Source organism: Myiozetetes cayanensis, unplaced genomic scaffold (genome assembly GCF_022539395.1).
Source record: "Myiozetetes cayanensis isolate MyiCay16 unplaced genomic scaffold, myiCay2020 scf2-11, whole genome shotgun sequence".
Lineage (NCBI taxonomy): Eukaryota > Metazoa > Chordata > Aves > Passeriformes > Tyrannidae > Myiozetetes > Myiozetetes cayanensis.
This window is the reverse complement of record NW_026087411.1, coordinates 42,711,015-42,725,773: the sequence shown is the minus strand read 5'-3', so window position 1 is coordinate 42,725,773 and position 14,759 is coordinate 42,711,015. Positions and strand designations below refer to the sequence as shown.

Genomic DNA, 14,759 nt, shown 5'->3' with positions numbered 1-14,759 from the left:
TTTTAATTAATAACAAAAGCACATAGACAACTAAATAAAACAGTCTGTGTTGTGTTGTACACTCAAATTTGGTTTTTGCTATACAGAAATCCACACTGCCCTGTCTCTCAGTAAAGACTTATTTACCCACTTTAGTGGTGTTGGAATGGCTCAAGGTTACCAAAAAGAAAAGGCAAGCAAAGGATACGGTAATTCAAAAAGAAAGAATCAGCACAGGAATGTGTGCCATAAAACACGTGATTCAAAACACCCTAATACCATTCTGTTTTGACAAGTCACAGGAGGAGGTAATGCTTCAGAAATTTTAAGGGCTTGATTTGGTGCTCTACCATGCAATGTAAAGTGTAGATTTAAATACAAAAGAAATGCAAATGGGAGCAAAGTATTCTTCATTCATTTAGAAGGCTAGAAATAAAAGAACAGAGGACTAACCCATAATATGACATTAAATTATTACTTCTCAACCATAGTTAAAATTATTGGCTTGATGTGCTTTTAAACTATGAAACATCTACCATTAGCCAAGGTCTACAAAAAACTATTCACAGTTTTCCAAAGTTGAAATAATTGTCCAGCTTCATTTACAGGATGGGAGAAAACCACATGGCAGACCAGAATTCTGTGTCATAACAGTTTACTTCAGCTGCTTTTTGATTCCCTGGAAAGAATGCAATTTTCCTACCACATTGAAACACTAGATTTCTCAGATCCTCCCATAGCACTTCTCAGGTCATTAGTTTCATATTTTTCAAGCCAACATGGAGTGTGCCTTGACCGGAACATTCTGAGGACATTAATAAAGCTGCAATCTCAGCAGGAAACATAAACCAAAACTATGTTAGAAGAACTAAATCCACACTTCCTACTGGTACTTGGCAGTGACTGAAATAAGATGCCTGAGGATCACTGGGAAATCAGTTCTCTGCTGCTGGCTTCCTGCTAATTTCCTAAGGACCACATGATTATCTTTAAAATGAGAAACCAGAACAGCAAAATTTGAATCCTTTCACATATGCAAACGACATTCTGTTGATACAGCCCAAGAAGGGATTTTATTGATGTTTTTAGGCATGTTTTTGTCATCTCTCCTATCCAGCGCTGCATATACATCCTGCCTAAAGGATTTGCGGCCACCACATTATAGACATACTTTCCTACCCTCAACCCAACAGCAATCCCAAGCTACCATTTCACCATACCTCAGATTCTCATATCAGGATTAAAGATACATTGGAAAAACACAGTCCTGTCCATTTTTTTGTCCTCAAAGCTGAGTGCACTTCATTGGTGACAGCTGCCTTGCTGTTATGGGACATTCACACACAAACATGGTATCTTTGTGCCCGTACCTCAGCTGAACGAGTGGGCCATCAAAAGGGGAAATATGTACCTTGTGGTCAGTAACAGAGCATAGGTGGTTTTTCACCTGTGGTAACTGTCAAGAGCAGTGTCCCCCAAGGTTCAAAACTGGGCCCAGTATCATTTAACTCATTCATCAATGGCTTGGATGAAGAGGCAGATGCCTTCTCACCAAATCTGCTGATGACACAAAGCTGGGAGGGGTGGCTGATACCCCAGAGAACAGTGCAGCCCTTCAGAGGGACATCAACAGTTTGGAGAGAGGGACAGAAAAGAACTGTCCTGCCACCTACACATCCCTGGTGAGGCCATATCTGGAGTGCTGTGTTCGGTTCTGGGCTCCTCAATACAAGAGAGACATAGAGCTCCTGGAGCAGATACAGCAGAGGGCTACAAAGATAATTAAGGGACTCACTCCTTGTAAGAATCTCCCTTACAAGGACACGTTGAGGGAGCTGAGCCTGTTGTCTTGTGAAGAGATGGCTGAGAGGGACCTCATCTATGTCTACAAGTATCTAAAAGTTGGGTGTCAAGAGGATGGAGCCAGGATCTTCTCAGCAGTGCCAAGCAATAGGAGAAGAGGCAGCAGGCAGAAACAGATGCACACGAAGTTCCACAGAGATATGAGGAAGAACTTCTTTATTGTGTGGGTGACTGTGAACTGGAACAGATTGCCCAGAGAGGCTGTGGTGCCTCCCTCACTGGAGATACTCCATGTGCTTTAAGATGACCCTGATGAAGCAAGGACATTGGACCAGAAGACCCACTGTGGTGACTTCCAACCTTACCCATTCTTGATTCTGTAATTAAGCTGGATAGGATATGTCAGAAAATCAGACAAGCATATAACAATCCTTTCAAGTAATTTTGATGGCCTCAAGCCAGTGTGCTCTTAGCTCTCTTTTGCTGCTGCACAAGAAATTTCCACCTTGTAATGTTTTCTTGGTGTTGCAAATTAAAAATAAAAATACTGTTAATTGAATGATTTGCTAAATACTTTCCAGGAAGGATAAAACACAAAACCTAAATCTGTATCATTTATAGGACCTGAAAATTAGGTAGTTGACAGATGTGATAAAAAATACATTAAGAAAATATTATCTGTTGGTTATAGCTGCAACAGCTGAATGGTATAAGAATTCCTCCTAAGGTATGTATCAGAACTCAAATTATTCTTTTAGGCTCCCATAGGCCCCATTCCCTAGTAGAAGTATAGTAACATCCCATTTCTAGTTATTGGTATTTCAAAACATTTGGTCACACTATTTCCCTTTGTGGTAATCGACCAATAATAATATAAAAGATTTGTAGACATGAACTTTCACTGGCTTTCCTGTTGGAATCCACCTACACCTAGAGATCCCATCCACTTGACTGAGACTGTTCTGCCTCTGACTGCTCAATGTGTACTCAAAGTTCTACCTTGACTTCTAGGACTTTTGTTTCCACTGATAACTGTCAAAGGATATCTTAACTGTATCCTTCGTGAAACCATCCTTTCATTCAGATTACAATTAGACCTAAATTTTCCCCCAGCAGTTCTGCTTCTTAAGCATTTACTTCCACTAACAAAGTTGAAAACTAGTAATCAGTAGTTCTGAGTAATTTGTGAGTACAGAAAGCAGCTTGGCTGGGAAAGATGACAGCCACCAATATGAGGGCATGTCTTCTTGCCTGTGCCATCCAAGGTCACTTCCATTCTAACCCACTTGTCTCAATTCTAACACACCATCACACTTGTGACTAAGATCCTGCACCACGACCCACCTCTGAAACATAGGAAATAAGCAAGACTCTTTATCAATATTTAAAAGACGACTAGAGAGCTCAGTTAATTTTTCTAGGCACACACACTCCTATATATAAACATTTGTCTTCCTTCTGGAGTCTTTTTATTACAAAATCTCAATACTCTATCCCCTTTGAAGGAGTCAGGACCTGCCATGGATTAATTTCTGTGTTTTGCATAAACAAGGAAAAAAATTGAGCTCAGTCTGCTTAACTGATTGGCTCTATGTCACATGTTTTAACAAAGTGACAGAAATCATGGCATTTCAGATGGTAGGAGTTTCAAACAAAACCCTGAAGTCCTGGGTGGCTTGTGCACTCACCACATTCCTCTGATAGATTCAGTTGCCTCTGATTCTTGTCAGCTACAGATACCAGGAAGTAAAAGAGACAGAACCTCCCACGAGCTTGAGTACAAACCTTAGAGCACACTTGACAATTAATCTCAATTTTTTCAAGAGGAATCCAATATACTCCTACACACAAAGTGCTCCCTCCTGGTGAGGTCAGCGTGAATTGGACTAACAAGAACACGTCAGCCTGTCATATACATGCTTTCCATATCTCTTCCTTTTATTTCTTACTTTCCTGAGGTTGTTTTGATTAACAATACTTTGGGATTCAAACCCAAAGCCTCTTTCAGTCAATGAAGTTATTGCCAAGGAATTCAGTGTCTCTAAGACTGGCAGACTAGTTCATGCACCCACTGCCAGTCAGAAGCAGAATTCAGAAGCAGCATTACTTGTCTCGTGCTCAAAGAATCACAGAAAACTCATTGAAGAATGTAGATATTTTTATACATGTGCTTTTTTTCCTTCTATTTCTATTAATTTCTTCCTTGACAGCTTTTCTCTCAAAAACAAGAGTCTCAGAGTTGTAAACCTAAGCCACGTGGACCAAAATAGTAGGCTAGAGAGTAGAAATGGTATCTCAAGATAGCTAAAATTATGCTTCTATTACCACCACAAAGCAATTCCTTCTCTTTTTCATTTCAAAGGGATCTGTTTTAGGATAATATGTCACCATTGACATTTCTAATTTTCATAATCAACTGAACAGTAAAATAAGATTAAAAAAGCCTTACTTGACTGGCTTCTCTGGCATCCTTTTTTACGCAGAACATCTTCTATTGAAGTATCAAAGATTAACTGAATATTTTGCAAAAGACCCTGTAATAATAATTTAAAAAACAATTAAAAACAGTGTGATCAATTTGGGACTAACTGATAACTGATCTGTCTCAATCCCATGCTACTGACTGGATTCAGCCATAACTAAATACATTAAAAACAGTCTACAAGACATTAAACCTGACACACAGAGAAAAAAAGTGTTTATGGTTGTGTTATATAAAATTTCAGTACTATAAGCAACAAAACTAGGTAAATAAGTCCAAATAAAAGTTACTAATCTGCTATGAGCTCAAATCTCCATTTTCATAGTGAATTTTAGACTGTAGTTCCACAAGATATTAATCATTAGGTCAGAGCCAACTTTCCTTCACCACTGCACTTCCATCCTTAGCCAGTTCTTCCCAGGCACCATTCACTGCTTCCTCAATTGTGCTGACACTACCCTGAGACAACACTATAAAACCTGACTGTATCTATTTCACTTAAAAAAAAACTAAAGAAAAAAAAACCTAAAAAACAGATTGTTTCAGCAACCAGCTTAACAGTACAGCTTCAAAAACAACTCTGAACACAACTGATGGGAGAAACTTAGTCAATAAAGCTGTGGGCAACAACTTCTGATGTCCTTACCAGAACTGGTCACCCCAAGGAACCACTCAAGCGTGTCATGCTCTGGTTGAAAACTAGATGGCACAACATGATGAGAAAGAAAGCATTTTTGAAATTTTTGAATCCATGAGTTCAAGTTTGATTTCAGCTGTCAATGAAAAATGTCATCCTTAAAGCACTTGGGCCAGATCACATCACTATATGAGGTAGAAGGTAACTTTCATTTAACAGGAAAACCAGTAAGTTTATAATTGCTTCATTTTAAATGCTTTCCATTAAAAAAAAAAAAAAACAAAACCAAAACCCACCTGATTTATAGGACCAATAAAAAAAATTTTGTTCCTTTTTTTTTTTAATTTTTGTTTTTTAATTTAAATTGAAATGAAATTTTCAAAATGGCAAACCAGGATGTTCTGTCAGGGAATGGACCAACATTACATACTTCAGTTCTATTAAAAATTATTTTTTCTTCTTCTTTCAAATAAGAAATAAAAATATTGATGTGCTTTTATGATTGGGATAAATTTCAATGGAAAAACTTCCTCAAAAAATTTCCAAGGAATTCTACTAATCACCACAAAAATGCAATAAATGCAATATGTCTAGAAGTCTTACATCTGGAAAATAAAATGGAAGGTTGCATAGGAAAGGCCAAAAATTGGTTTTGCACACTTTTCCTGGACTTTGACTTTGCTTTACCATCCCTTGCTTTCAGGAACCCCAAATTCACAGAGCACAGACCCAGCAATTAATAAAAACACACTCTAGAGAAAGTCTGCTTGAGAACACCTGTGACCTCACCAAATCCAAGAGGTGCTAGAAAAAAACGTGCACCTATTGCACCTTCTCAAACAACTTGCCATTACCTTCTTACCTCATCAGAGACCTAAGCTTCTGCAGGTCACCTACCCTGAAATGATTCTCCCGAACGGATCCTTTTGCCACGTACAGTCTGCTGTTCTCTGCTTTCAGCTGTTCATAAAAAGGCTCCTCCAGGATGAAACTGTCAATAAGGTCACAGCCAACATAGAGGTTGTAGTTCTCCCCTGTTATTTGCATGGTGAGGTTCTTCCACTGTGAGTCAGCAAGGTCCACGTCTTCCAGGGAAATCACATTCTGGAAGCCATCCACCCAATAGATAAGGTCCAGGGTGTTGGCCCGGCCATTGGAAATTATCTCAAACTGCCTCTCACCGATGCCAGGACCCTCTAAAGCAAGGATAGTGCCTCTGGATTGTCTGTCCTGCCTCAGGGTGGCTGAAAGGATAAAGCCCTCATTCTGTCGTATTAGTCTGACAATCTTTTTTAATTTCTCTGGTTTACATGGAGGTATATGGTCAAACCGAATGAAACGATATGCTGGGACAGTGGGGTCTGGACCCCGAAACACTTTTGCTCCAACTGTCTTTCGGTTTATGTTACTGACTTGAAGTAAATCAAAGATAGTCTCCTCTTCCTTGTCACCATCTGAAAAAAGTTAACAGTGTGTGACAATGTGTCTATAAAAAGTTTTACAAGAAACAACTCCGCACATTAGACACAGTAACTGCAATCATATGACAGATGAAAGGACTGGCAGAGTAAACCCAGTACTTTCCTAATTCCACAAACAGAACTTTTTCTACTAGCACGCAAGTGAATCATATTTTCTACCTGTCATTTTCATCTACATGACAGTTCTCTCCTTCTTTAAGTACAGATAAAAATACTTTTGATTATATAATAAAACGTGGCTTTTTTATAGCACTACATAGTACTTCCTTGTAGATATAGATATACACTGCATACCATGTATATGCCTACACATGGATGCATGCAACAATTTATTCATTAAATATTTCTAATATATATGAATGGATAAGGAAGCTGGGGCAATTTCTATATTTTGACTATCAGCTAATAAAAATCAAATTATGGGAATCCATGTGGTCACATGACAACAGGAAGCAAGGGATTTGCTTTTTAAACATTCCAACCAAAAAGTCAGACGTAAATGAGGGTCTGGCACTGTGCCAATTTGCATTCTACTTATATTTGGTCTCTAGATGTCTATTTCTCTACCTCTGTCTTTTTAAAATGTTTATCCTACTCATTACTTCTGTTTATGTTGCTTTCACCATACATTTCCAGTGCACAGAAAAGTATAATAGCAATTATTTCTGAGATTATATACATTTTGACCAATAATTTTTAAAGACAGCAATTTCTGGATATTCATTCAGGAATCTGCATTTAGCATTTGTAAGATACATCTACCAAAAATAATCCACGCACTTCTAAAAAAATTCTTTATGATTACTTTGCCCATTGTAGCTCAGGTAAGCCAACATTTGACACCAACTTTTAGCTTTTAAAATTACTCTATATCTAGTTAAGAAGCCTCAGAACTTACCCTGAGCATTTGAGGAAACCCACAGGGTTATCAAGACAGCAAGCCACAACAGCCTTCTCCTCTGCAGCATCACTCCTATGAATAAACCAAAACATACTAAGAATTAGAGAAATAATATTTATCAACTTCAAATATTTTAATTTACCTCATGAAATGCCATAAGCAGCAACTATACATATAAAATCTTGTCTGATTCTTGTAATAGTAATTTTGGGGCTATTCTTGGTGCTAGAAATAAAACATGATATCAAGTGAAGTGAAGAGGAATTATGGATAATAAAGCTCCATTTTATCTAAATGCCTTTAACTAAAGAATACGGGAAGAAAAGGAAGAAAATATACACTATTATTTTCTCCACTAAATTTCAGTAGCTGGCAGAGACCAGATGATACTACAAAAGACACAGCATATTCCTAGCTATACCTTTACTTTGAAGCACAATATTCAGCCAAAAATCCTTGTAGAATAGTGGGATGTCACTAGATGTTGGTTCTGAGTAATAGGGGTACTTTTCAGTACCAGCATAAAAACTTCTCTTTCTTGTGTGTGTGTGTGTGTGTATATATATACATACATATGTATATATAATTTATTAATTCATGCAGTTCTCCATTCCCATCCACAGCCGGATAAAGTGACTTTTAACGTGATGCCGTTTTTGCCGTCTGGTACTATGCAGTTATAAGCCACATAATTGCATTTCCATATGTGTCTGCACTCACAATGAATGGAGCAGAAGCATTCCCTGGAACGCGCAGGCATTCAGTCCTCCGGATACAGCCAAATCACTTCAGCACTGCCAGCTCCTCACATTTTTGTACGGACTGAGCAATACCGCCACCTCTTACTGTCTGCACTCTTTGTCCTACGGGTAACCCTTATTACCTGTCACCCCCAGGGTACCACCGCTACACCCAACTACCGTCAGGCGCCAGGACGCCTCCCTCCCCTCTCGCACTCAGCGGCTCCCCGCGGGTCCCTGCCCGGACGGGAGGCACGGCGGCGGCCAGGGCTGCTGCGGGCAGTGGAGCCGCACACCGCCCCCGAACCCCTGCCCCGCGGCCGCTCCCTTCATCCCGCGCCCCCCGCACACCCGGGGGCGGCAGTGCGGGCGGGCCCATCGAACTCCGACCGGGCGGCCGGCGGAGCGGCCCCCGCCGCCTTCCCCGGCCCCGCCGGGCGGCAGCCGCCCCCCATGGAGCTTCGCTGCGGGGAACGCCACCTCCCCGCCTTGCGCCTGACCTGGCATGGGGGAGCCGACGGTGCGCTGGGGCTCTGCGGGGCGAGGCCGCTGGGGAGTGGAGTGCGATGCGATGCGATGCGATGCGATGCGATGCGATGCGATGCGATGCGATGCGATGCGATGCGATGCGATGCGATGCGATGCTGCCGCCGTCGCAAGTCCCGCCGCGGCCCCGCGCCCCGCGCCGCCGCCTTTATGGGCTGCGGGCCGGGCCCCGCTGTCAATCAGTGGCGCCGGGGCGCGCCCCAGGTTCGCTCCTCCGCGGCGGTGACATAACCCCCCACCGCCCCCTCCCCACCTCGCCTACCTGCGGGGCCATCGCGGGCCCGGGCCCGCCCTCGGCGGGCGGTGCAGGGGCGGTGCGGGAGGCCGGCAATGCTGCCGTCGCCTCCCTCCGGGCAGCGGAGCGGCGCGGAGGGGCGGGAGCGGCGGTCCGAGCGTCCGTCGGTGTGGCGGGGGCCCGAGCGGGGCCGCCCGGCGCGGAGCAGCCCCGGGAGGCGGCGCCGGGCCCCGGCAGCGGCGATATGAGCGCGGCCGGGACCCACCGTCGGGGCGTCCCGAGCCCGGTTCCCGCGGGCGGGAGGTGCGTCCTCGGCCCCTCCGGTCTGACCTGGCTCCCCCGGGGGCTTAGCGGCACCCGGTCGGCTGAGAGCTCGGTGCTCCTGCCGCCACCGCGGCAAAACGCGTCCTTCCCGAGGGCTCAATTCGCTGTCACTTTTATCGTTCTTATTTGTAAATTGCACAGCTGCCGAAATAAACGCAACCCTTTGCAGCGCTACAGGCTGAACACAGAGTGGCTGGAGAGTAGCCAGGCAGAAAAGGACCTGGGAGTCTGGACTGACAGGAAGCTGAACGTGAGCCAGCAGTGTGCCCAGGTGGCCAAGAAGGTCAATGGCATCCTGGCCTGTATCAGAACAGTGTGGCCAGCAGGAGCAGGGAAGTGATCCTTCCCCTGTACTCAGCACTGGTGAGGCCACACCTGGAGTGCTGTGTCCAGTTCTGGGCCCTTCAGTTCTGGAAGGATATTGAGGTGCTGGAGCAGGTCCAGAGAAGAGCAACCAGGCTGGTGTGAAGGGACTTTAACACAAGTGCTATGAGGAGAGGCTGAGGGAGCTGGGCTTGTTTAGCCTGGAGAAGAGGAGGCTCAGGGGAGACCTCATCACTCTCTACAACTACCTGAAAGGAGGTTGTAGCCAGGTGGGGGTCGGTCTCTTCTCCCAGGCATCTATCAGTAAGACAAGAGGGCAGGGTCTTAAGCATTGCCAGGGGAGGTTTAGGTTAGATGTTAGGAAGAAATTATTTACAGAGAGGGTAATCAGGCATTGGAATGGGCTGCCCAGGGAAGTGGTGGATTCTCCGTCCCTGGAGGTTTTTCAGAAGAGACTGATGTGGCACTTAGTGCCATGGTCTAGTAACCGCGGTGGTGTTGGATCAAGGGTTGGAATTGATGATATCAGAGGTCTGTTCCAACCCAGCTGATTCTATGATTCTATGAAAGGTGAGACTTGCCCCAGTCACCTCCCCCGCTCCATTGATAAAATGCTCAGTGGAGGTCAGTCAGCAGCTCCTTGAGGGAGCCCAGCACCTTGGTCCTGCTGTTCTCCACAAGAAGCACCATCACCTTTGATCCCTAGGAACGTGTTACTAGGAACTTACTGAAGCATACTCCTCTTGGGGGGAGCCTTGCTTCAGGGTAATGCAAGTGACACACAAGAAACCTCACTATTAGGCTGATCCCACTCACATTGGGAGGACTGGGGAGTATCTCCAGAAGCAAGGACTCCAGTAACAACTCTTGAATTAAATGGTCACCATACTGAGGGGTGGCTGGCGCAGCTGCCAGCAGTATGCTCTGCATGGAACAGGAGAATGGATCCCTGTGGTGGGTCCACAGAACCTGCCCTGACATGTGGAAACATTTCAGAAGTCAAACAAGAAGACCAGGATCCCATCTGCTGAGTCCTGAACTGGGATTGCAGAATATCTATGGAAGGATTCTTCAGACGATTTAAAGAGGAATGGATTTGACTCATTTGCCCTCAGAATCCATGAAATGGAGCCCTACCAAAGGTATAGGTGGACAAACTTCACCAATGTTAACATACACACACACACACACACACACACACACACAAAAAAAAAAAAAAAAAAAAGGAAAGAAGAAAGAGCATAGGAAGTCACCAACTTTGCTCATTACAATTTAAAATTCCAGAAGAAAAAATTGTTGATGTTTCAGAACTCAGAAGACTTCAAAAGTTTCAATCTGTCACTAGAACACAAAATGCCAATGCAAGCATTGCTCCCTTTCCTTTTACCGTGGAAACTCCTTCCAACTTGGCTGGCCTTGGCCCTGCAGGGTAGCAGGAGCCAAGGAGCCTTCCCCTTTCTCACAGGGTCCAGGAGACTGAGCCAAGCTAGGAGGGAGAGGGCATTTTGTCTTCCCAAGACATTTGGTTTTCAGTTTTGCAAAACCTCAAGAATTTTAAAAAATAGCTAATGATGTTCACAAAACCTCAAATTCTACTGAGTTTACTCATTGCCCCTGCTATATTAAGACTTAGTCTTTATATCTATATATGTAGCTGTATGGTGTGTTTTCCACAAGACTTTGAACAGCAGTGGCACAACTCTCATCAGGGAGCTGCTTTGGGATTATAGTTGGTGAAGAGAGTGCAGCAAAGTGTTAAAGAGACCAAGAAGGTATCTTTGAGGTGTGTTAAAGAGACCAAGAAGGTATCTTTGAGGTAGTGTGGTGTATTATTTGTGCATTCATATGCAAAGCCTTTTTATGTTTTTAAGTCTGTAAAATGATGATAAAGACACATTTTATTGTGACTGCTTTTAACCAGTTACCTCATAACAAAACTCTTGTTTCCATCTCTGTGGGTGTAACAGGAATGAAGGATTGTGATAGCATATTGTTTCAAGCTTATTTGTTTATGTATAAGACAATGACCTTTGAGAGGACAGATTTGGCTGTGTTCTTTCTACGACTGTGAAAATGCTCAGTGCTCACTTTCCTCTGGCCATCTCGGGAGAGGTAATAATCTTCTTTCCAAGATTCCTGATGGAAAGTCTCAAAGAAACAAACATGCACTTTGCTTTCCTCAGCTAGCCAATGTACACATGCAAACATTGGAACTACATTCACATTTCTCAATCTACCTGACTTTTCAGTGCAAGGTGAAAGTGAACAATGATAATTAGAGAGATTTTTATAAAGTCAGATTTACTAACATCTGGAAACACAACTGAGGTAACAGTAGATTTCATACTAATGTTTTTCTGTAGTGTTTTACCTTCCATTGTATTTTGTTTCAGGCTGGCACATCAGGCATGAGCAGAGATCCTTAACTTCTAATTTCTTTATGCACCTCCCTTTGCCTTTTTCTTTCTATTATTTTCCTTTTGCACCAGTCCTAGGGACCTTCCATGTTGGATCATTTAAGCGTTGCGCAAGGTGACATGTAATACCAGAAATCAGTATGGGGAGTGTCTTGACTCTGGTACAGCACTGTCTCAAAAAGAACTGTGATTTGATGGACCTCAACCAAATATTCCGTGGTTTTGCCTAGGAGTTATCACTGACGTTCTGACTTAGCTTGACTTCAGGCAAGGTTTGAACTCTGCTACATTAGAAGTAATCCCAACAAAGTGGAATATGCTATACATGATAAAAATTTTGGTTTACTACTTTTCTGATAAAAATGAAGCTTCATGCTTTTGGCATGATCCAAAAGACAAATTCAGTGACTTTTGCTGATTGAAATTCTTAACTATTTTTATTCTTTTTCCCACAAAAGCATCCCCACTAATTGAAATTGATCTAATTGCATGAACGTGATGAGGAGTCCTTCAGGTTTTATCCTTCAGTCCTGGATGTTCACCTGATGCTGATAAACACTCTTTCTGAAATGCTGTCCCAGTCCCACGGTCCTGAAGACTTTTTCATTTTCTTTTTCCTGTGGTGAAGTTGGATTCTCATAATTCACTATAGCAAGGATCCAAAACTGAAAATGAAAAGAGATGAGCATGTGACCCAGTCATTCAGTTTTTTGAATGAGCTTGTAGGGACAGGGAGAGAGACCTGGGTATTTCCTCAGACAACATGTTGTAAGTACTCCAGCTAAATGCAGATTTTAAGTCCTGGAAATAGAATACATAAGGGAGAGTGAATTCGTCTATGATAAAGGAGAAAGTTGTTTTGACAAAGCTTTATGTATGCTTTTAGTTTAAGTTCTGGTGCTAGTTAAAAATGGGCATCATAATTAGATATTTAGTTTTCTGCTCTTTGATTCAGAGGGAGAAGTACTTTGGTTTGTTGGGTTTTTTTAAACCTTCCTAAAGTAATTTCCAAATATAAAATACATCCAGATTCCAGGTATAAAATACATCCAAAATGCTCACACATTCTGTCAGAACAAATGGCCATAGGCTGCACAAGCACCAGTTGGTATACTTTTACAACAAACTTGTCAAAGAGGGAAGTCTTGGTACCACCCATTTACAAACTTCATCTTTACTCAACAAAATGCTGTACACAAAACCTTGTGCAGTGATTTCGGCAGCACAACTTTGAGTTTAAAGCTAAGTTCACATTTAAGTGTTTTGTTAAATTGGTTCCTACATGATTTAACTGGTGTCACACAGTAACTTATGGAAAGAGCCATAAGTGGAACCCAAGCCTTCCAACTCATGGCTGGAAACTTTAATCTGGAAACTTTTTTTCCCTGTTCTTACAGTACATATGACAAAGCAAATATTCATCTACAAACAGTTAACTTTGTCCTTAACCATTTTACAAAATTTTTGTTTTCTTTCCCCACATGTGAGCTGCTGAACATATTAGGACTGCCAAGTATTTTCAGCCTCCAAAAAGGAACATTCCCCTACCAATTGCAATGAAAACGAGCACTGAAAATTCTCAGTAAATCCCACGTTGTTGCTCTGGATTCCAAAAAAAAACCCCTTTTACCAGATTCAGAACAGATTTATTACCCAAAGACCTGCTTTTATTACAACGTTTTTACATAGTTTCGCATTCTATTACAGAAGTATTGATATTTTTACTTATAAAAGAATACATCACTACAGCAGTGACTTTTAAACAACAAAGACTATCCTTGTTATTAAGGCTGTAATATTGTAATTTTTATTTTATTTGCAGTACTGTGATTTTTGTTGGTCAAATGGGATTTGGTCTTTTGTATTTGTATATATTCAAAGGCAACCCAAATCTCAAAGCTTTTAGATTAATTGGATTCAATCCTTATTTAGAAGTAAAACATACTGAAATGAATGGTAGTTTTAGCAGATGTGCAAATGAATTCAACTAAAATTATAACTTGAGTGATCCACCTGGATTCTAGAAGTTGTTCAAGGGACCAGATGCGATTTATATCAGAAGGAAGTAGAGCGAAACTACGTTTTAAGACTTGGGCCTAGTTTGCTTTTATTTAGTCAGGTAAAATAAAATAACACATGCTTACTAAGAGCTTAACAAGCTATACCAAATGTTTGAATGATCTGTGTCTAAAAAAGAATTTTTTTATTACAATGAGACCCTCATTTTTGTTTCACCAGTATCGTGATGGGTCCTTGCCTTACCTGAACAACTGCCATGTGAAATGTGGGTTATTACCACTGCTGCATGTGTTGACTGCTGAGGGGGCCCATTCTGAGGGGACTGAGGTGAAAACACAGGACTGGACCCACTTTCCATGGTGGACATGCTCGACAGTGCTGCCTCTGCTGTCTCTGAAGGGCATCTGAACCCTTCCCCTTGACCCCCATTTTTCTACAGGTACAGCAGGGTGGCTAGCTGACAGCAAAGTATGGACTCATCAGGTAGTGTGTCTCTGAAACATAGTACTCGTGGAGTTTGAAGAGATCAGGAGGCACAAGTGGGAAGAAAAACTGAATGAATGAAAGTTCCAACAGGCCAAGAAAAAAAAAAAACCCACACTCAAAAGAATTGAAATTGATTGCAAAAAATTTGAAAGACCACAGAGAACAGTCTAGGGTTTTGATATCTCTCCATATGTTCAGAACTCCCACAGATGGAGTCATGAGTCCCACAGGACGAAGTGAAGAGATGAAAGGAGGCAATTCATGAAACTACTAAGCTGGCTGTGTGTCTCTAACTGGGAGAAAAAGTGTCACTGAGCTGTGGCCTGATAATGATTATGAAGATTTAAGCTGTAAAATAATTCCCAGATTAATTTTTTTAACCTAA

The 14,759-nt window shown here is 42.1% G+C and overlaps 1 protein-coding gene across 1 annotated transcript in view; it reads right to left on the bottom strand.

Moving 5' to 3' along the window:
- THBS2 (thrombospondin 2) overlaps positions 1-8,645 on the bottom strand; it is a 33,429-nt gene extending 24,784 nt beyond the window's left edge. Inside the window, exons 1-4 of the mRNA XM_050315955.1 lie at positions 8,524-8,645; positions 7,281-7,355; positions 5,799-6,355; positions 4,232-4,316 (exon numbers count right to left, since the gene is read on the bottom strand). Of these exons, the coding sequence (XP_050171912.1) occupies positions 4,232-4,316; positions 5,799-6,355; positions 7,281-7,355; positions 8,524-8,530 (724 nt within the window). The 5' untranslated portion in view covers positions 8,531-8,645. The remainder of the gene's footprint in view (positions 1-4,231; positions 4,317-5,798; positions 6,356-7,280; positions 7,356-8,523) is intronic.
- Between the last annotated feature and the right edge of the window lie 6,114 nt (positions 8,646-14,759).